The 23,981-nt window shown below is 30.0% G+C and overlaps 2 protein-coding genes across 2 annotated transcripts; one reads left to right on the forward strand and one right to left on the reverse strand.

The window, feature by feature from the left end:
* The first annotated feature begins 899 nt into the window (after positions 1–899).
* LOC107451902 (uncharacterized) lies at positions 900–11,696 on the forward strand. Its single transcript, XM_016068132.3, has 3 exons — positions 900–988; positions 3,393–3,514; positions 6,236–11,696. Exon 3 carries the CDS (start codon positions 6,491–6,493, stop codon positions 11,243–11,245), a length of 4,755 nt encoding a protein of 1,584 aa, XP_015923618.2. The 5' UTR covers positions 900–988; positions 3,393–3,514; positions 6,236–6,490; the 3' UTR covers positions 11,246–11,696.
* A 4,403-nt stretch (positions 11,697–16,099) lies between these two features.
* Positions 16,100–17,425, reverse strand: LOC107445012 (zinc finger protein 888; the record flags this gene model as incomplete). The annotated part of the gene is given in 1 exon segment (XM_016059322.3): positions 16,100–17,425. A coding segment is annotated over 1 exon segment (1,050 nt), but the record flags the coding sequence as incomplete, so codon positions are not given.
* Between the last annotated feature and the right edge of the window lie 6,556 nt (positions 17,426–23,981).

A 23,981-nucleotide genomic window follows, 5' to 3' on the forward strand; every position in this document is an offset into this window, starting at 1 on the left:
TCATTTATTTGAATTCAAATTTATTTTAGTGACTTAGTATTTACCAAAAAGATGTAATTTTTTAATAAAAAAAATTTTTTATATGGATTGTTTTGAATTCTTAGAATTTTGTGCATTTGCAATGTACTTAAGTTAGTAGCGAGCGAATCCAGCTTGGTTTGCGAAGCAAACCATATAAGATTGCGTAGCAATTTTCGAGGGTTGGCGAGCGTTAGCGAGCAGAGGGCGCAGCCCACTAGTTTTTTATATTTGTTATGTCCAATGAGATCGATTATAAACTTAGAAGCTTCTATAAAAGTGAATAAATAATTCCAAAACAAATAAATGAATACAAAAGTTATGTGATCTAAAAAATAAAATTGATGAGATAAATTACTCATTAGAACTAAAAGCATTCTTTAAACCAGTTTCATCAATTAACCGCATATTTCATTGATCACAAATCTTTTTTTTCAATACGTCAGATTTAGTTTAATATGTTATATTCAGTATTAAGCAGTTATATTTAAGGTAATCTTAGATTCCATTATTGACTGTGCATTTAAATTACGTAACATACTTTTTTGACTATTTGATTTATTTTTAAATGAAAAATGATTAAAAAATGTAGTCTTTTGAAATCTCTCCCATTATATGCTGGCTATTAAATATTGCTCATGTTCTCTGGTTCATATATTGATTAGGATATCGATGTTTTACGATACGAAGACAATACGAATTTTTTTGCCCAATAAAATAAAAGTATAAAATGAACCCCAGTGCATTTTACTTGTCTCAATATGAAAAGAGAAATTTATTTTTGAATAAATTTATCTCCTAATCTCAGAGAACAATAAAGAATCTGTCTTTTTATCGATAAAACCGAGGGAATTTCCCTTCAACTATTTAAAAGATAGCCAGAGTTTAATAAAACGATTTCCACCCTCTAAAGAAAAAAAAAACATCTTTTTCAACGACACTCATTTTATTCTCGATAGAAAAAAGGAGGGTAAGTAAATTTTCAATTTTTTTTATTAATTCATGCAAATAAATATTTTATTTCATATACGATCATATTTAATGGAATATTCCGCTTTTAAGTATACAATTTGAAGAAATCTAATTATATTTCTTTACTCCAAGGAAGTCTTTATCCAATGTATTAATTTAGACGTACCAAATTATATAAATAGTTATCCGCAAACTTCGAAATCCGTTTATATGCTCATCAGTCAATCTTCAGATTAACTATTGTGATCCGTTCAATCACGGAATCAAGAGTTTTTCCAATTTATTTAGGTAATGTATGCATTAACGGTCGCTAATGCACACATTACAGTAAAATTAATTCTCTTGTTAAATAAATTAAATCTTGTCCTGTTTGATAATTAAATCCTGTTAATATTTTTTTTCTTGTTTGGTCTCTTGTTGATAAGCTTTTTTTCTCTTGTTAAATAATTAGTTTCTTGATTAAATAAATAATCCCAAGAATTTGAAGCAGTGTGATATTACCTGATTAAAAACTTCATAAATGGAAAATAACAGTTGTCTTGTTTTAAGCGCTCAAAAATAGACGCCCATTTCCAAGACTTACCAGACTTGACTATATCATTTAACGCAAAACGTATTTATCATGCATAATTTAAGTATATTATTTCAATAAAAAAGTTAAAATGTCAGTGTTTTACTTGAAAGTTTTGATATGAATGAGCAAATCTATTAATCAACAGAGCGCGAAAGTTCATACATGTCCTAGCTCGTCTTGCTAAGCACTCTTATGTTGTAACTTAGTCATTTTTTGAAAATCAAGTTTTGGAGGTTCTCGTGGTCTTCCTCTTCATGTAACGCATATGCTAAACTTTTAAAAAATGTAATAATATTTTTTTCTTCATTTTTTTAAAATCTACTGTGTTGTTTGTTCCCCTTTAATTGGATCGTGAATTAGGACTTTTTCTTATGTAAATAAATATATTTTCGTGTTTTGCACAACATATTGATCTGAGAATTCAGTATTAATTTAGGTCAAAGATAAATGTCAGCATCCCTCAATTAAAACTGAAATTATCAAGCATTGAGCTGAGATTTTCGTCTACTTCGTTTCACATGGCAATCAGAAATATCCCATTCAGAGTTTCAAATTAAAGAATGCTTAACAGAAAATCAGTTAGCTTGATACTTTTTATTCTCAAATGCGGCTCATAAGGTGATACTTCAGGAAAGTAGGCTTAGATCAAGACTAATAGCTCTTTAAAAACTATGACATAATATTCCTCCGAATTCGATGGTGATCAACCCAAACATTTTTGTGAAGGAGCAGTTTTTTTTAAAGAATTAACTCCGAATTGAGGTTTCATATACAATTTAACCGATGTAATTAATTTTAAAGCTTTCACAATGGAAAAAATTTACACCACCATTTTTGGTGCTCTAAAATTTTTACTGTAGTGGGAGCAGTTTAAAACAGCTATACTTATAGCTCTATGTCACTATTTTATTGATGTGTGGTCGCATTGCCTTGTTGGAAATCCCACCTCGGTTAATAATATGTCTCTAAAAGGTTGCCTCTGGTTACAAACATTGTAAAAAAATTCAGATTAAATTGCTATATGAAGTACTGACACTTTAGGTGCATCATCCGTAAAATCTATTTTTACCGTAAAAAATTATACCGTAATGTTTATAGTATTTATTAAATTAAAGTGATTAATGGTTTTACCGTATTTATTACCATAAATCTTACGGTACATCAGATTTTTTGTTCCTCACCATGTACCAGTAAAAATGGATTTTACAATAAAAATTACTACTACTCCAAGTGTCGATACTTTTTATCGTTATTTGATCTTTAATTTTTCACAGTTTAGTCTGCTTTGATATTTAGCTGAGTTTTACGACCACTCAAAAACGCTTGACTGGTTTGGCCATTTGAATCCAAAGGAACCCCAAACCAAGATGGGATTCTCCAATATGTTCGATAAATACATTCGGTTGTTTTTTAGAATTTGCCAATAATAACTATCGCCGTTAGGAACACCGAAATTGCACTATTCTTTCATCGCTCATAGTCGTATGACATGAACGGAGAGCAAAACTTTTTCGCTTTTGTTCTTTTTTACTTCGAATCTTCTCTTATCTTTTTATAACAATTACAGTAAAATAATAAGGGGAAAATCTGTATTATTTTACAGTTTATAGAAAAATTCTGAGTGTATCTGAATTTTTGTGCCACAATATATTCATTTTCTTCTAGTTATCATTTTAGCTTCAGAAATATTGGTATAAGATGTTAAACTCTTTTGTTTTTGTTTCTTGTTTATGGGCATGCAAAGCCTATGTCTCAAATGCTTTAACTAATTTCAATGTTTTCTTACTGATAACTTATAATCACATAAGGAGTTCTTTAATTTCTTTAGGGTGTAAGAAAAAGGCTATCTAGAAAAAAGTTGAAAAGACTGATCTGAAAAGAAGTTGTGAACTGCTGGTTTAAGTGCAGATGATTCTTCAAAAAATGTGACATTCAAAAAATTCAAGAAGGGTAAGACAATCTGATTTATAAAAATTAAAACAAAACCCAATTATTTATCTAATTAATCTACGTATATACGAATTACGTGAAATACAGGGTGTTTATAAAGTCCCGGACCGATTTTGATGTTTAATAACTCATAAAATAATAAAGATAGATTAAAATTAATAACATAAATGGTTAGATAGANTGTGGTGTGGACTAATGCACGATCAAGTCATTGGGCCTTTCTTTTTTACAGAAAAGACGGTCTCATCAGTCGTATACTTAGACATGTTGGAAAACTTCGTATTTCCACAACTAAAAGAGCTTCAGCCACATGTCTTTTTGCAACAAGATGGTGCACCACCTCATTGGGGTATCATAGTTCGTAGTTCTTTGAATGACCATTTTCCAGGAAGATGGATTGGGCTAAGAGGTCCAATTCCTTAGCCACTCAGATCACCTGATATAATGCCGCTGGACTTTTCCCTTTAGGGATTTATAAAGGACAATGTTTACAAGAGGATCGTGTCGAACATTGATGACTTAAAAGCCAGAATTACAACCGCAATAGCCTCTGTGGATGCCGACATGCTTGTCGCTACCTGACGTGAAATTGACTATCGACTTGATATTCTCCGTGCGATGTCAATTTCATTGACAAAGGTCATGAAATTTTTTCAGTCTATCTAACCATTTATGTTATTAATTTTAATCTATCTTTATTATTTTATGAGTTATTAAACATCAAAATGGGTCCGGGACTTTATAAACACCCTGTATATATTGGCACAGACTTTAAATATATAGTTTAGAAGTAGTTAATTTTATGTTAATTATAACAAGTATAAATGTTAATGCTATCCCTTTTGTAATTTTTATTATTTGTTGGATAAATTATCTTAAAACAAAACTATGTAAAAACAGCCAACATTTGATTCGTCAAAATACTAACACAAACATATTTACTGATTAAAACGTTATAACAAAGACTTTTTTATAACGCATATTGTTCTTCATAAGAAAATTTATATGTTTATTTAATTAATTTATTTATAATCCTTTTCAACATATTAAGCTCAGTAATTTTTCCCAAATATTACATTTATATGCTCCATAAATAATGAATATATTTTTAATTTTTTAAATATTTTTCATTAAGGAAAAGTAAAGGCTGACAGGATTCAAGAGTGACCGATCTTGATGTAAAAAATTAACGCAATTAAATATAAGCATTTTCAGTTTTCGAACAATTTATTCTTAAAATACACAACTGGCAATACACTTGAAGTTTTTATTTTTGTAAAACTAACTGCATTTAAACATCTGGCTGAAACCGATCATACGAGTGCAACGTTTAATCGTCAATTAAAATTTTATTTATAGGAATTTCTTGTTCGTTTTACTCTTAAGATCTTTTGAAGATAGATGAATAAAATTTATTTGTAGTTAATCCTCGTTAATTTTGACTCGTTAATTAATGACTCCTGAATGTGAACAGTTGCCTTCTTCCATCACACATAAAATAATTCACCTACTTTGTAACAATGCATATACTAATATTTTTCCTCTTAATATATAAATTAAGCTTTTTTGTTTAAAAAAATAAACGATAATTAAATTTTTCAATTTTATTGTTTGAATTTTATTTTCATCCTAAATATATTTATATGTGCTTGCAAGCTAAATATTAAACAGTGGAATTATCAATTAATGTTAATATTTCTGTAATAGTCACCATCGCCATAAAATGCATTTAAGAGGACGGTAACAACTGGGACAGGAGTGGCAAAATATTGAAAAATAATATTTTGCATAAACTTAGTTAAAAGTTAATAACATTATGGTTAATAACCTCGTTATTGTTAACAACATTAAGGTTAACAATCTAATTATGGCTAACAACCTCATTTTAGAAATAGTCCTAGGAAACGTTATTACAAACTATATAATTATAAAAAAAATTAAATAATGAAAGTAAAATAAAATATAGAAAAGGAACAGTATTGATGTCTGATAAAAAAAATATTCTTACTTTTAATAAGAATGGGATGTAAATGTCTTTAGCATATATTTTAAAATATTTTCCTTTATATCTGAGGTAATGAGTAGTCAAAGAAATGATTTCTTTTCATTTAATTTATTATATGGCTTTTTAGTGATCGATTTAATGGAGACATTAGTGACTAGTAGGAACATCGTTTTTTTGGTGAATTTTGATATTAAAAAAATTCTCTACTGAAAAATTTAATGCATATTTCTAGTAACCCTCTCGATTTATACAGCATATTTTGAACATTCTTTGAATTTTAAATCTATTTAAACTGCCTGGCTTTAAATATAGTAAGGTATGAAAGATGTAAATGACATTTTGAATGTTCAAATTATGCTGTAAGTCATAATATTTATTCAAAAAAAAGAATTTATGTTTGAAATGCAAAGTCTACAAAGGTCTGTAAAATGGTCTTGAATGAAGTTGAATAAAGGCCGAGGACACAAATGTCGCATTTCTTGCAAATGGTCCGTACTTGCATATGATTATTTTTCGTTTTTTGAGCCAAAGTTAATACCACTTGATATATAAAATAATGGCATAACTTCTGTAGCTTCTTTTATTTTTAATATGTAGTTTCCTATTATGATTGAATATTGTGTTAAACTTCGTTTTGTACACACCGTTTTATTTATTTATGTCTAGCAAGTACTGACTGATTATTTAATTGATCTGTATTTTTTTCTTTCTTTCAGGAACTTTGAGAAACTCTTTTCTCCTTATAACGTACAGAACAAGCTTCTCATTGGAGAGTGTTCATTTCATGGAAAAATTATACTATTTGGTTTTATATATTTCAACCTTTGCTTGAAAAAAAACTATCTCCGTCAAAAAAGTAATTCTCCAAATACATAGATTGCATTTACGGCAATTTGAAAGAAAAAAGAAATATATGAACATTCAGTAACAATTATATATTGAAAAAAAAAAGTTAACAAACCAATAAAATAATGGGAAAAAAGAAAAGGCTTCAAAATACAACTACTAGAAAAGATAATCAAACTGATCATGATAAGTCTGTCAAAAATATTGATGAATCACTTTCTGTTGGAAATATACCAGAAACACACGGCAGTAGTTCTGAAATTCCGTCAACATCGTTTCATGAAAACAGCAAGGAAACAGTTGAGGAGGAAAAAAGTGAAAGCATATTTCATGTAAAGGGTGACACACAAGCCCCACCTGACTTTTCAATTCTATTTAAACAGTTTAAAAGCTTAGGTGTGAGCAAAAGAGATAAGAAGAGACAAGCTGAGTCGGCTTACCAATTAGAGTCTTATGATTATGAGGAAAAGGACATGCCAAGCTATGACTCTGAAACAAGTGACGACTATGACTCTGACTATGAAAATAGCTTTGACGAAGGTGTCAGGCCAAATGATTGCTTGGATTATGTTGACAAAACTGAGGATCAAAATACTATAGAACTATATAGTGACGATAGAACGGAATTCATAATAATAAAAAATAAACAAGGCAAAATGTACTATTCGGGGGAACTTCAGTTGAATATTTTTGATTCAAGCAGTAAATTATCTTTCGGGAGTATTGGTAACGAGAACTTACTGCAAGTTGACTCTGTTGATCATGATCAATTTTTTGGGGGAATGAATATTGTTGAGGGTGATGAATTAACTCTGGACAATTCTTTTGATTTTAATAAGGGACTATTTTTAGAAAGAGCCACAATTACTTGCTGTATTTATGATTTGCTTTTATACAGAAGAAATATAGCTCGAAAAAGATTTCTGAAATTATTGAATGATAGTTACAAAAACATTTCAAAGGATCTTGTTTGCGCAGAAGATTTTTATCAACTTCTGTTGTTGGAAAAATCCCACAATTTATCATTCGAAAATCCAGAAACATTACTTACCGAAATAACTCAACATGAACTTTTGTCGTCTAAGATAAAACTTCAGGCAGGAAATTTGATTGAAGCAGAAAGAAAACTTTGCAATAGGAATCAGTTATTTCCAAAATTTAGAGATTCATCAGATGTTAATATGCCTGATTTATTTAGAAGCTTGCAAAAGATTTGTAAAACTGGAATAGAAAGGCACAGACAAAATTTATTGGCTAAATGTCCGAACACAAATTTCAATCTTGTATGTCTTATTAAAACTATAAACCACCTACCACGAAGCAAATTGCTCTATATCCAAGAAAATGACATCTCTTTGTTTACAGAATTAATTGAATTAACGAGTGAAAAAAGTAATTTAGGTAATAAAATGTTTCCAGTAACATTTGTTGAAAATGTATGGAATAAGTTTTACAAAAAAATCGAAGAATCAAACAGAATTTCGCTAAAACTATTTATACCCATAACAAATGGTATTTATTATTTCCTGTTAAAGAGTTTCCGATGCGTGATTGAAGAAATAGTTGTTTGCAAGAAACAAACATCAGCCAGTGAGTTGATTTTTTTCAAAGAAGGGGAACTTTCCATTGTTGACGCCATTTCATGGAGTTCTAGTAAACTTTATCACGAATCCCTCGAAAAACAATATCAATTAATATTTAATCTTGTGAAGCATTTCGAACCCGGTTTTTATACGTCAGAAAATAAATTTAGTTACACTTTTAAGTTGTTGAAAGAAAAGGACATTTCGACACCTGGCAATGAAATAAGATTTACATGCATCTCTGAAGAACGTCTTACCTGGCTGTATATTGTGGACTGTGCCCTTGCTCCTATCTTATGCGACAAGTCGAATGCTCGTTTCAAGAAATTGTCATCATCTGTGCTGGCCGGCTTTGTAAATTTCATTCAAGTGACTGAACAAGACCGTCAAGAATCATTTCGTGTCGCTACTCAAAACATTATAAAATTCATTTCCCAAACGTATCCTTACTTCTCTGCAACCAGTTCTACCCTAACGGATATCGATAGTAGTATTTTAACTAGGCAAATTGGCGTTATAAAGGGTGTTCTTCGCTCTGACGATGACGATTCTCTGTTACACCACTTCTCTAACTTGCTGGATATATACAACGAATACTGGAAACACAGACGCTCAATTGTTGGAAAACTTCCAATACCTTGCAGTATATTTAAATCTGATGTGGAATCCGTGATGAAAAAACTGTTGGAAATAGTTCATAAAGCTTGTTTAAGAGAGTTCGGAGAAATCTTCATGATTAAATTTTTGAGAATGTACAACGAATTTTTGAAGCACTTAAAAGGAATTAATTTTACATGGTTTATTCCTAAGATTTCATATTTTAAGGAGTTAGATGGAATTGTCGAGGAGGTGACGAGAGGCAACATTACAGCGTACAAAATTAAAGAACCTGAAAGATTCATTGAAAAACTCGAGAAAAAACAAGGAGAACCTCCTAAGCATTTTGTGATTGAAACGATAAAAAAGTTATTGGATATTATAATATTGTTATTTAATAAAGCAGATTGGAGTGATGAAGATTGCGTCAAATCGGTGGGGGATTTGTTACTCGCCATTGGGCATTCATTTACTCATTTCGAAGATCAAACTGACTACACTGATCTGGAACACTTCGTAAGAGACTGTACTCTACCATTTCAATGCGTCGTAGAAAACTGCAAAGATTATTCGGATTTTAAAAAATCTCTTGACAGCGTTGAGAATTTCTACCTGAATTCTCGCAAACAAAATCAGATTGGGATACAGCAAGCTTTAAAGTTTTGCGAACGAGAGGTGAGTAGAGCAGCAGGAAAAAATGAGTTTAAAATAAAAATGAACAGAAACATACTAGAAGCCTGTTACAACCGTTATACGAAAAAGATGGCATCTTTGGAAAATTTAGAAATCGCTGAAATTTTGAAAGAGCTTAAGAAAGAACTTGGAAAAATGCAAAAACTGCCTTTTCAAAAATGGACTCCTAAATTTAAACAAAACGTTCTACCTGTTTTATTGGCTTACTTAGCTTCAGTTTGGTCTTTTCAAGAATCCAAAGATGTTGCAATCATAAAGAAAAGAATAGAACCACATTGTGTTCAAATTTTGTGCATACTGAGACTTTTGGGTGTTGACCACGAGGCTACTGGAGTGCCAAAACACTTTGCTCAGGTTTTAACAGGTCAAGGAAAATCACTTATTTTGGGTCTCAGTTCTGCTTTAATAGCTTTGACAGGAAATGAAGCATTTGTAGTATGCTACAGTGAGTTGTTAGCAAAGCGTGATGAAAAAGATTTCGATACCTTTTTTTCTATTTTTAGTCAATTTGATTTAAAGTCTAAAATAAGTTATAATACTTTTGACGACATGGCTCAAAAAACATTGACTCGTAAGGATAACGGAATTGAAAGATCATTGAATTCTATTACAAATGATTTTGTTTTAAATAATCTTAATTATAAAGTAGTGGATAATAATAACGATTTTAAAAGAACGGTTCTTTTAATTGATGAGGCTGATGTATTTTTCTCAAAAGATTTTTACGGTAATACTTATAATCCTGTCGTATTTTTAGAAATGAAAGAGCTATTAGAAATTCAGCCGAAGATTTGGAAAATTGTTGAAAGTGGTATTACTGAGAGAGACACGGTGGTGAGAAAAATTAGGGAGTTTATCAATGAACGCATAAAATGTGAAAAGTACGGTGAGTTCGGTACGTTTTTAAAAAGTACCACTGATCTGTTTGAAAATAATCTAAAAGAGATGGTTGACGACGCAATATCCGTCTCGAAAAGCAGCGCAAATAAAGTGATTGACGAAACATACAAAATTAATAAAGATGGATTCATTTCTTACCGAGATTCTTCTCTTATTTACCATACAAATATATTCGTCCGATATAAGAACGTGTTCAATTATTTCAGATTGAAAAAAAACAATTATGAACATAAAAATTATAGCAATTATGGTTACTTGTCAGTGAAAATGGGCTCCATTTCTTACGCAAATTTACCTTCGAGTTATGAAAACATCCTTGGTGTGAGTGGCACGCTAATGACTCTAAATGAATCTGAAAGAAACGCAATGATTAAGTATGGAATTCAGACCATGTCTGCAATGCCATCTTTCTACGGAGAGCGAAAACTAATCTTCGAACCCTCGAAAGACGTTTATATTCTGGACACGCAAGACAGTTGGCTTTCTTTCGTATTCGATGCTGTTAAAAATGTTCACCATAATCGCGCAGTCTTAGTTTTCGTCGAAACCGATATCGAAATGCAATTATTCGCTGAGAAATGTAAAAATAATATCAACCGCCTCCACACGCTAACAGGAAATGAAGATTCTGAAACATTTGAATGGCGTGTAAACGAGGCAGGTATTGCACACACTGTGACCCTCGCCACCAAAACCATGGGTCGGGGAATCGACTACAAGTCAAACGACCGCAGCGTGGAAGAAAAGGGAGGTATTCATGTCATTCAAACGTTCTTTTCTTTGGATGAAAAGGAAGAGATACAGATCAAAGGCAGAACAGCGCGGAAAGACAATAATGGTACTTACCAATTGATCTTATGCAAGGAGCATTTGAAAAGTTTGAATTGTTCAGATACCGATGCTGGTAAACCAATTAACACTTACGCCGAGCTGTGTGATGCCAGAAAGAAAATAGCCAGTGATAATGGTAATGCTGTTGAAGAGCGCATTGAAAGATCCGGAAAGAAACACAAAATGACTATGGAATATTTCGAATCCCTTGCTAATTATACTCCAGAAAAACGAAGCGCAATTTTATCTAAATATCCCTTTGTAGAGCATAATTAATTTATTGTTATAATCAGTATTAAATATAACAAGATCGTGTGTCCTGATGTTTAGAATATGATTGACCTAATTGTCATGCTACTCATGTTTTTAAAATTAATAACAAGACTACTAGGTCAGATAATTTTACAATGCTTATTTCCATTGTTTTATTAATTATTTATTTAAATTATTATTTAATGTTATTTATTAAGTTACATGAATTAAGTTATTTTGTAAATTGAGATAAATATTGAATATAATTTATTTTAATTTTTTCAAGTTTTAATTTGATCAAATCTGTTAGATTCTGATTTGATCCGTTATTATAGTTGATAAAGTCCGAATTGTTGTCATTGTCCTTTTGACTTGTATTACTATACTTGTACTTTTATTATGCATACAATTTAAATGTATACACATACAATTATTATTATTCTATGAAATTTTTAAAGAAAAAAAAACAGTTTTACTGGCAAATAAAAAGTTTGATTAAATTATTTCTCTTTTCTTTTAGAAAATTAGGTACTGGCTGAGTTACAATTTTAAGGAAGTTTTAAATTTCTAGCAAAAATTTTACAATGGCCGAAGTTGGGCACAAAACTGTCTCAATAGGTCTTATCTGAACATGCAGCAACGGACCAATATCGGGATGTTTAGATTTTTTTAATATAAGTCCTAGAATGGCTTTTAACATAGGATAATAACTATATAAGGCCCATATTGGTTGAAAAGCGGCTGCAAAATAGCAGGTGAAATGCACAATTCTATATATGGCCATAGTGGCTGAATAATGGATATGAAATATCATGTTAATCTAACAATTCTATATAGGATCAATATGGGATCTTTTTACTTTTATTAATGAATATTGGTTCAACGAGAGCCTATTGCTGCTAGGGATGTTTTTAACCAAACCTAGGAATAACGCAATTAACAACATTAGATTAAATTTCTATTATCGATTTATTATACTATAGATTCTAAAAAAGAAACTCTTTAAAACAAAAGCATTACAAATCAAGTGAAATTTAGCTAGTTCTATTCTGGGAGATGGTTCTGAAATAGAATTTTTCAAACATTTTTAGGAAAAATTAAGATAAAATCAAATTTTAATGTACAAAGGAAATAAAACTTGTTTTCAATGAAAGCCCAGCCATGCTTAGGTATAGCCCAGCCATGCTTAGCGTCTTGATTTTATGAACCGAATAACATTTTTTTCTGTTTAATTAAACGATCAAGTTCACTATTATCTCTAAAACTCCGTTGCGAATTTTTTATTAGATTTAATTCAACTATTTGAACTTTATTTGAATTGGTATTTAAAACATATATTTTTGTGCTGCACATAAAAACGTTAATAAAGCACAAAGAGAGATACATAAATGGTCATGCTTAAGGTTTGGTCCTATAAACAAGAACCTTCCTCAGTGTCTTACCATTGAATGACCAATTTTTTCATTTGTGTTTAGATATTGAGGAAGGTTCTTGTTTACAGAGTTGAAACCATAGTATGTTCATTCTTTACTTTCCTTTTAGCTATTTTAACATATCTTTCAAATATTTTACTCTTTTAAAATAATTTTACATTTTATTCCTCAAAGTTCAAATTTCGCTACTATAAGTTACCATAGGCCTGATAAGTTACCATAGGTCTTTGAAATTTAATTTCTTTAGAAATTAGTTTAATCTTGATTAAGTATTTTATAACAAATTTAGAACAATCGATAAAATTTTTAGTTTGCGACCATAAATGTTCAAGTCCGTAGCCTTGAAATTTTGATCCAAACCCAGAAGACAAGTAAACTCTTAGATTCTGCATTAAGAGAAACTAGTCCTTGCGGATGACTTTTTGATGGAACTAACATATATGTGCATTACATTGAAAGGAAAACTGCAAAAATGATACAAAAAGGAAAAAATTGCTTTTAATTCCTTTTGTATTATCAAATTAATGTCTTCAAAAAAATTAAACAATTATCATTGATTTGTTTGAGTCAAGGTAAATGAAACTCTTTCAACATTGAACTTTTCTACAGCAGGCGAGGATAAATTTTAATTGGTGAACTTTGTTCGTTTCATGTGTATAATAATTTATCTGCTCACTGTTAATTGCTGCATTTCTGGTTTAAGAAAAGAACACTAAAAATTTTTTTCACGAAACATGATCAAACAAAATTTTTTGCAAATTATGGATTTTTTTCTCAAAACAGAAAATAGTTACTTCTTAGAGAAAATGAAAAATTTCTGATAAGAACAGATCCCGAAGTTTAAATTCATTATTCAATTTAGAATTTTAAAAAAAATAAATAATTTCAGGACATGGTAAGTAACTGAGTTTCTAGCTAACCAAGAAGTACTCCATCTTCAATTTCTTAATAAATTTAATTTCAACCGAGAAACGTAAGGGAAAAACTCTGGAACAGTATTCAATTTCTGTACTTCATTTGATGAATTGACGTCATTTAATGAATTTGTACCATTCCTAAACACAGCTAATAAAATAAAAATTTAATTCAAATTATATTCAAACTGAGCTAATATACACTTCTTGTCAGTGGTCAGTAGCAGCAACTACCAATATTGCTCTTTGCTTGTTTTTTTATGCATATTATAGGTCCTTTATTTTGCATTTCTTATTTCCCGCACCACAGCACGGCCTTGCAACTCATTCTAATACTTTTCAAAGGCATGATTAAATTATTTTTTCTTGACTTGGAGCAATTTTCTCTTGCTTTTCTAGAATCTGGAATGTGCAAGAAAACAAAAATGTAGATGAAATAACACAGCTTTTGCAGCTCTAATTTTTAGACCTGCATTAAGAGGAATAGAATGCCATTACTGAAATTGCAAAAGAAAAATTAATTTTTTTCCATACATTTTCAAAGAAAAAAATACTTCTTTACTCAAGCTCATATTATTCCTTTTCATATTAACATTAAAATATTAATAAACATGCAATTCTCATGCTAAAAATTTAATTATTTATGCAAAAGCTACAAATGGTTATAATCTTTTGAAGGATAAAAGCTCTTCTTTTTTGTTGTCTAAAGCTACATGAAAAATTTCTTATTAAATTATGTCATGAAGTTAACCTTAAAAAGAAAACTAACAACAGAAGATTACATATTATATACCAATTTTTTATCAATTTTTTTTTTTAAATTTATTTTTGCTTGATTATCTTACAAATTTTATTCCTCTTGTTATTTGAAAAATATTTATTAAGCATAGTACAACTAAAAACTGTCTTTAATAAGAACAACTCAATTATCATTAAAACTGTATTTTTGTGACTTATCTCCACAAGAGGCTTCTCCCTTGAATCAACAAGATTGTGATTACTTAAATTAGATTTCTGAGTGAAAAACTTATAAAAGCATTTGTAATACTAATTCAATACTAAACAATATAACGTAAAGTTAAACTCATATTGATTGCAAAAGATTTTTCACATACACCACATTAATAACTCATTTATTTTATCCAATATGAACATGAAAGTATTCTTTTTTAAAAAATGAATTTTCTATGAAAATATTTTATCGCACATACTGCATGAATAAGGTTACTCTCCACCTTTTATAAAATATGAACAACCACTAACAATACATCCACTCATTTATCCAATATGAACAAGAAAATATTTTTTTAGGCTGTTTTTCGAATTCTTTGTCGTAATATAAAATGATGCTTTTTTTGTGAATAATATGCTATTTTTATAAGTGCTGTGAATTTACAACTATTACTCATGACTGTTAGGTGAAGTTTAGCCTATTTAAAGCCTGTGTTATCTACGCTTATTTTGAAAATGATGCAAAACGTCAATATGGAGAAAAGCCACAATTTCGTGAAAATGAAAAACATTTGTAGTCTAATGTTTTAAAATTAAAAAACTTACTCCAATGCTACATTACCTGGGCTCATAAAAATTTGCAAAACCTGAGAATAAGGCAGTGATTTTGATTCTTTTCATGAAAAAATATCGCTAGAATGGCAGTTTTTAAATAATGTTAATAACTTTTAATGTATTAAAATTTTTTGTCTGTTCTAAAGCTCAGAGAATTCATCCCGGCAAGATTATATATAAAGTTTAAAATCATCAGATTGCTTCAAGTATAAGGCACTTAAACTATGGCTTTATTTTTCTTGGCAATAGAGTTTCAAAAAACACTGTAAAATGAATTTCCTATGAAAATGTAAAAAAAATAAATTTTAAATTGAAGTTTATAAAACATTATGCAGAAAAAAGTTTATGTACTTATGTCGACTTGCTTACAGATTATACAATAATACTTTGTAAAAATTTATTATAAGCAATTAAGGAAAATTTAAAAAAATTATAAAGAAAAATTCAAATTAATAATAATAATAAAAAAAAATGCCTGAACAAAGTTTTTCACCAGTTTGAATAACGGTGTCTCGTTTGAAAAAAATTTATGTGTAAAATATTGATCACATACATTACATGAATAAGGTCGAACAAGAAATATTTTCTTTAAAAAGGATTTACGTGAGAAAGATTTCTTACGCAAACTGTATGAATGAGCTTTTTCTAAAGTATGAATATCAGTGTATCATTTACTGACATTTTAACGAGAAGCTGCTGGTATAAGTATTATCTGCAGTATGTCAGAACAACAGAATGTTTATTCAGCTATATTCGAATGAGAAAGATTAATCACACGAGAATAGAGTTTTTCCCAAAATTAAGAAAATATTGTTTATTTAAATTATGTTTCTGTATGAAAGACTGATCACACACAGTGAATAAATAAATTTTCTTTCCCTAATAAACAAGAGAACGTTTATATAAATTAAATTTCTGTGTGAAGGATTTATTTCATAAACTGAATGAATACGCTTTGTCTCCAATATGAATAAAAGAGTGTTTATTTAAACTTAATTTATGTGAGAAAGATTTTTTACACATACTGCATGAATAAAGTTTCTCTCAAGTATGAACAACAGAGTATGTCTTTAACTAAAATTTAAATGCTCAAATATTTTATTGTAAACACTGCATGACTAAGTTTTCTCTCTAGTATGAACAACGTAGTGCACCTTCAAATGAGATTTGGATGAGAATCTTTTAACACACAGGCTGCATGAATAAGGCTTCTCTCGAGTATAAACATCAGAGTGTATCTTTTACTGAAATTTCAATGAGAAACTTTTATCGCAAATGCTGCATGAATAAGGTTTCTCTTCTGTATGAACAAGGAAATGTCTAGATAAACTTGGTTGCTGTGTGAACGATTGATCACACACACTACATGAATAAAGTTTTTCTTCGGTATGAAGAAGAGAGTGCTGATTTAAGTTATATTTATGTGCAAAAGATTGATTACACACACTGCATGAATAGGGTTTCTGCCCAGTGTGAACAATAGAATATTTTTTTAATGAAGATTTATGCCTGAAAAATTTATTGCACACACTGCATGAATAAGGTTTCTGCCCAGTGTGAACAAGAGAATGTTTTTTTGATGAAGATTTATGCCTGAAAAATTTATTGCACACACTGCATGAATAGGGTTTCTCTCCAGTATGAATAACGCAGTGTATCTTTAAATAAGACTTCAATGAGAAAGTTTTATTGCACACGCTGCATGAATAAGGTTTCTCACCAGTATGAACTAGGGAATGTCTATACAAGCTATATTTATGTGTGAATGACAGATTACACACACTACACGAATAAAGTTTCTCTCCAGTATGAACAAGAGAGTGCTGATTTAAATTACTTTTCTGTGTAAAAGATTGTTTACACACACTGCATGAATAGGGTTTCTGTCCTGTATGAATAAGAGAGTGTTTTTTTAAAGAAGATATATGTGTGAAAGTTTTATTGCACACACTGCATGAATAAGGCGTCTCCCCAGTATGAACAACAGAGTGTATCTTTAACTGATATTTAAATGAGAAAGTTTTATCACACACACTGCATGAATGAGGCTTCTCTCTAGTATGAACAAGGGCATGCCTATATAAACTAGATTTATGAGTGAATGATTGATCACACACACTACATGAATAAAGTTTCTCTCCAGTATGAACAAGAGAGTGTTGATTTAAATAACATTTATGTGTGAAAGATTTATGGCACACACTGCATGTATACGGTTTCTGTCTAGTATAAGCAAGAGAGTGTTTTTTTAAAGAAGATCTTTGTGTGAAAGATTTTTTACACACACTGCANGGCCAAAAACGGCTATGCCTAGGGCCTACGAAAGGTATAATCCAGCTCTGTGCCTAGGGCCTACGAAAGGTATAATCCGGCCCTGTATATATATATATATATTTTAATTTCTCTCTATGATAAAATTTGATTGCACTCACTCAGTTACTCCGCATGCAATAGTGTTCCGTATGAACGTATTTTTGCTCGATTGAGAGGAGAAAATATAAAAAAAGTTTTTTTTTAAAATTACTATAAAATTAAACATTTTTATTCAGGCATCACTTATTAAGAATCATTCAAACAGAGCAAATTATTGGTTCATTATGTCAAGAGCACAAATATAAAAATAATTAGTTTCTTAGATTGTTTGTTATTGTTTTTCGATTTCTGTTTCCGGCTACTCCTAGAACGTTTAATACTTTCTTGTTTTGCCCACTGTTAGAATGCATAAATTATGCCACTGGAAGTTTTTCTTAGCGATTGGCTCAGCTGCCTCTGTTTTTCTATCGCGTTAACCCTAAGAATCTGCGCCAGCATTGAAGAGCGCTAATGCTGTTTTTACGCCAAGATTGATCCTACAGGTGGCATTGGTTTTTTGCCGGGATCTGATACTGTTCTGAGAAATTTATTTTTGCATAAAATGTATTTAATAATCTACATAGAATATAAATTATAATATATGAGGCACTGCTCAAGTGGAATGAAGACGGACAATCGTCCCAAGGCCCTTTAAAATTAGTAGTTCAAGCGCTGCTAAAATAATTTAAGACAGCTATAGAATATTAATATTAAAAGAGAAAAAGATCATTCTCACCGCCTCACGAAAAATTTGTTTAAAAAGTATTTATTGTTTATTTACTTACTGATTCATTTAAGTCGTTTAGTATTTGGTTCATTCGAACTATATCAAAAATTATAATTTATTTAGGTAAAAATCGATCATTATAATCAATGTCTACGTAGCGTCTACATAACTTTTTCATTTCTAGAAAGTAATAAATGAAGATCCCTGAACTTCCTATTCCTTGTTTCCAGAANTATATCCATTAAAGTTTCTATACAAAATAAAAATATTTTGGTGTCAATATATTTTCCTTTTTTTTGTTATTTTAGGATATAAAACATATTTTTCAAACTTTAATGAGCGTAGAACAAGTATTGCATTGCTTTATATCTTTTAAATGACTCATAATAATTTTAAAGAGCAAAACATTTTTTTAATTCAATATTTTTACTTTATTTAAGGCATTTTTTGCGCAATTTTTGCATTTTTAAGGGCATTTTTCGCCCTTTTTAAGGACATTTTTTGCACCTTTTAAGGGCATTAGTTGAGATTTTTTAGGCCATCAAAATCCGGGCTCTAATAATAACCGATGTATAAACAAATTTAATTTCTTTTCGCGCAAGCTACAAATAAATAAAAAGTGAAATTCAATTATTCGATAGGGAAAATCAAGGTAGCATAAATTCCCAAGCGTAATGAAGAGAAGAAAAGAAATTAAAACAATAAAAGAATGCAGAAACTGAAAACTGCAAGTTCATAATAAATCAACTTATGTCGAATCTTATTCAATTTGTACTTTATGAACTTATGACATAAAAAAAGGAAATCAGCATTTATATGTTATTCTTTGTTATTTAAGAGACTAGAGAACCTTCCAAAAAATGAGGGGCGGGGGGATTTTTCATCACAAAATGTTACTTGAACTTCGTGTTTACAAGTTATGAAACAAAACAAATTATACCTACTACATTCAAAAAAAAAGTATGAAGGCCTTAAATTATTTTGGATTATCTGTTACAAAACAATTTCGTAACAAATTTTCATAGTGCTATCAACAATTACTCGAAAGAAAAAAATTATTTTAAAAAATTAAAAAAAAGACCGTCTTTTCTATGGTTTGGCACGGAAAAGTAAAAAATAAAATGGTATTGAGTGTAACTTATAAGAATCGAGTTGATTTATACTGTCCTAAAATAATGGAAAAGACACTCAATGTTTGATTTTTTTTTTTAATTTCTCAAGAAATACTTAAATGATTATTTTGTAACTTTAGAGATATTTAGTTTATGCTATTTTTTATATTTAGCAATAAGATTTAAATCTTTCAGGGGTTTGGGAGACCGACAATAAATGACGAAAGAAAATTTGTTGTTAATTCAAATAACTGAATTAAGTTTCGTTTTCGGCTTCCGTGGTCATATTTTTTATTTCCATTGTTTTTCGTATTGCTTCAAGTTTTTCAGCTGCCGGTCAGGTGGCCGAGCGGTTAGCGTGCCTGACTGCGGAGCCAGTGGCTGCGGGTTCGAATCCCGCTCTGGGCATAGATGTTTCTCTCTCTCTATCTGTGTTCTATGTCCTTTCTCCTTTGTGTGTGAATGAGACCCGCCGTATAAACTGGTTGTGGTAGTGTGACGAGGGCGACGCTGCTCCACCGCCGTGGCTTCGCCACAGGTGCCCACTGGGTAAAGAAAAGAGAGTTAGCAGTTCCGGCACTTTCTGTGGCCAATGGACAGTAGTTCCAAGTGCCCGCCATTAAAAAAAAGAAAGTATTTAAAGCTAGTTCTTTTATACTTCGCAAAAACTGAAAAAAATTTAAAAATGTTTTTTTATAATTTTGTAGTGAATCGTATAGTAACTAATAAAAAACTAATAAAAAAATTAATAAAAGTAACTAATAAAAAAAAATTGATTTCAAAATCTTAAAAATTTAAAAAGTTTCAAGAGATTTTATAAGTAGTTTTTGTACTTTTCAAAAAAAAGCTCAAAACGATCAGGGGTTTTCACAAATTTAATTTTGTATCATAGATAAAATTTAATAGCAAATGATACCTTACAATAATCATCTGGAATCTAAACTTTGATGGTATAGAGCAGTGGTTACCAACAGGCAGTCCGCGGGCCACATCCGGCCCGCGAAGTCTTTCTTTGTGGTCTGCGAACTAAAATATATTAGTTGTAATTTTTTTGCAGACAATTTTCGTAAAAATCTATAAGGGTTTAAAATACGTTTCTTTCGTTTAAAAAAACCCCAATTTCTTCGTTTCTGTGAAATTTAACATACCAACGGTGCAAAAAATTTATTTCTCAGATAAAAATCTACTTCTTATTTTAATTTGTAATTCAATACTTTTGTTTTGTACAACTTGATAAAAGTCTGACAGTAATATTTAATGTTCCTTCAGACATAAAAGAGTCCTATATAAAATTTTGATAAAGTTGCGACCCGCCATTTGACTGATGTTTTAATTGCGGCGCCCGGCCTCATGTAAGTTGGAAGAAACCCCTGGTATAGAGAAAGAAAGGATGCAAAAGACATACTTTTATGCGGGTGATCCTCCACATTTCCACAGCCGATCTCATTTTTAATAAGTCTTGCTTAGTACATGAAATTTGTGGATAGCCCATTATTGTTTTGAGCTTTCTTTCAAAAAGTACAAAAACTACTTAGAAAATTGCTTGATTTTAAATTTCTAGGTTATTTAAATACAGCTTTCATCATTAGACAAACCTACAAAATAAATTATCACGTACAAAACTTTTTAATTTTTTTTTTGCGCATGCGCAGTATAAAAGAAGTAGCTTAAATACTCACATCTTGCGCAGTTTTTAAAGAATTTTTTTAAGATCTTAAATCAAGAAAGTAATTTTTCATAAAATTGTCCATATTTCTATAAATATTCATTCATTACGAAACTTTATTCAGTTATAAAAAATAACAACTAACAACTAAAGTAATCGGTGTTTTCTGGCATAGGGTGTTCAAAAATACTTGTTTTCTTTCGTCATTTATTGTCGGTCTCCCAAACCCCTGAAAGATTTAAATCTTAATGCTAAGTATAAGAAATCGTATGAACAAAAAATACCTGTGAATTACAAAAAAAAAAAAAAAAATCTTTTAAGTGTTCCTTGAAAAATTTCAAAAAATTTCAAAAACTGAAATTGTCTCTTCCATTATTGTAGGGTAGCAGAGGAGAGTCGGGTAGCCCCCCCCCCACTTAAGGAGTATTGCTTATATTTCTGTATAATATTGAGTAATAATCAATATTTTTGTATGTTTCTATTGTGTTATCATCTAATTAAATAATGCAAAAGGAATAAACCAAAAAAAGAACAGTTCAACTTAAAAAAATAGAAATTTAAAAAAGCATGTTTTTCAGCTCTTTTCAAAATGTGTCGGGTAGTGTTTTTTCTGTTACTGTTTTTTCAGGTGTAAATGAAAATGACCAATGTATTGACAATAGATAAACACCATTAATCATTTTTATCACAAAATTATTTAAAACCAATTTAGTAGCTGTTAACATTTGCGCACTGTTCCATTTTCCACGATTTGTAAATTTTTTCTTGAATTTGGGCATTTTCGAAGAAAAAAAACTAAAATAAAAATTATTCTTCAAATAATAATGCTAAAAATATTATGTTATATAAACAATTAAAATAAATATCATACCGGTATTGTGAAATAGGCGAGAAAAGAAATACAAATACCACCAAAACAATTTTAGAAAAATTACAAATTGACTTTGTATTTTGATTGCATTCAAATGTTTCTGTAGACTGATTCATTCGCAAATAAGTGAAAATAAATAAGTATGTGAATAGCATATCATAATATTTATGATTTCTTGATATTAAATTTAATTTGGATATATCAATTAAATTTTAAAAATATTTAATTTGCATTTTTAAATATATAAATTTATGTTTCATATAATATTAAAACATATATTTGTTTCAAAAATGCATATAACATTCAAATTTGAGGCAATAAAATAATAATCTTAGCAACCGTACATTTATCGACGAAATAAAATTGAACCGTGATACCCGACATTCATGTGAGCGGGGCTACCCGAAATCCAATTTTTTTTGTAAATTTGTAATTACTCGAACAATTTTTCACATATAAACTTCTTTCTTTGTGCAAATTAAACTTAAGACTACATACTTTAATGTTGTATGTATAGAACAAATTATTTTTTTAGTATTAAAATGAAGTTTAATAGAAACATTCAACCAATTTTTCTTAATTTCATGACTACTGTATTCAACATATTTTCAAAACTATTGTTTACCATGTTACCAGCTGCATAAATACTTGAAACTTTGAAAATAATCTTTTTTCAATAGAACAATTAATGTCCGATGGCCCATTGACTTGAAAAAATATTCTATACATATGAAATTGACTGTGGACGGGGCTACCCGACTCTCCCCTATATATTTATAGTCACCATCGCCATAAAATGCATTTAAGGGGACAGTAACAACTGGGACAGGAGTGACAAAATATTGAAAAATAATATTTTGCATACTTAACAACATTATGGTTAATAACCTCATTTTTGTTCACAACATTAAGGTTAACAATCTCATTATGGCTAATTAACTTATTTTAGAAATAGTCCTAAGAAAGGTTATTACGAGCTGAATATTATTTAAAAACTAAATAATGAAAGTAAAATAATGTACAGAAAAGGAACAGTACTGACGTCTGATAAAAAAATATTCTTACTTTTAATGAGATTGGGATGCAAATGTCCTTAGCATATATTTTAAAATATTTTCCTTTGTACACTCTATTACAAAAAAATCGACGCACCAAGAAGCAATCATCCGATTGCTTTGAAATTTCGTATGCATGATTGTTTTGAACAGATATGCAAATGATTAAAATTTGGTGTCCAAGGAACGAATATCGAACGAATAACGAACTGGCGCATCGGAACTGCCTGCATACTGCCGAGCCAGATTACAGTGGTGCATGGCTCGATCAGGCTGGAATGATGCCGACTAGGGACGTATAGTCTTTAGCGACGAATCCCGCTTCCAACTGTGTCCTGACTAGGACTGGGCTATAAATCGATGTATCGAGACATATCGATTTAACGCATATATCGGCAAGACGATACAGCCGCTTTCATTCAAGGCGATGCATCAGAAATCTGATTTAAGCCGTCGAGTAAAGACAACGAGCGTAAAACGATATAGCGATATAAGACACACAAGGTTATAAGATAACGATATAAGACTCTTCTCTTACTTTCCGATGTCGACTCGCGCTGTGGAAGACGATGTTCGTTTCGTTATATTGAAATGGCCTTGATTGGTGAGCTGTAGAATCAGAATCAGAGTTTTGAGAACACATATCGTTATATCGCATGTTCCTTTTCGCACCTCTTAACTTTTTTTTCTTTGTCGCTACTTTTCTTGTAGATTATTTTCAGTGGGACAAACTTCGTGATCGCCGATGTTACCTTGTTCTGAAGGCAATCTATTATTGAAAAGAATACATAAAGAAGAGTTTCTTCATTAATTAGATAGGCTTTTTTTAAAAAAAACTTTTTATTTTTAATGAAAATTATCGGCAATCTAATTTTGGCGCCCATAAAGAATTGAATTTGTTAGGCTATTTTTTTACTTTCTTTTAATTGATTAAAAACTTTTTGGATGAAACTTCTAATAATTTAATGAGTTTTTATTACTGATTTTAAATTTATAAATCTTGTTGTTTTTATTTTTAGAAATAAAGATAAAACAAAATTTATTTTTGTCGTTTGGATTTGGAC

The sequence above is a fragment of the Parasteatoda tepidariorum genome, chromosome 2, assembly GCF_043381705.1.
Source record: "Parasteatoda tepidariorum isolate YZ-2023 chromosome 2, CAS_Ptep_4.0, whole genome shotgun sequence".
Classification (NCBI taxonomy): domain Eukaryota; kingdom Metazoa; phylum Arthropoda; class Arachnida; order Araneae; family Theridiidae; genus Parasteatoda; species Parasteatoda tepidariorum.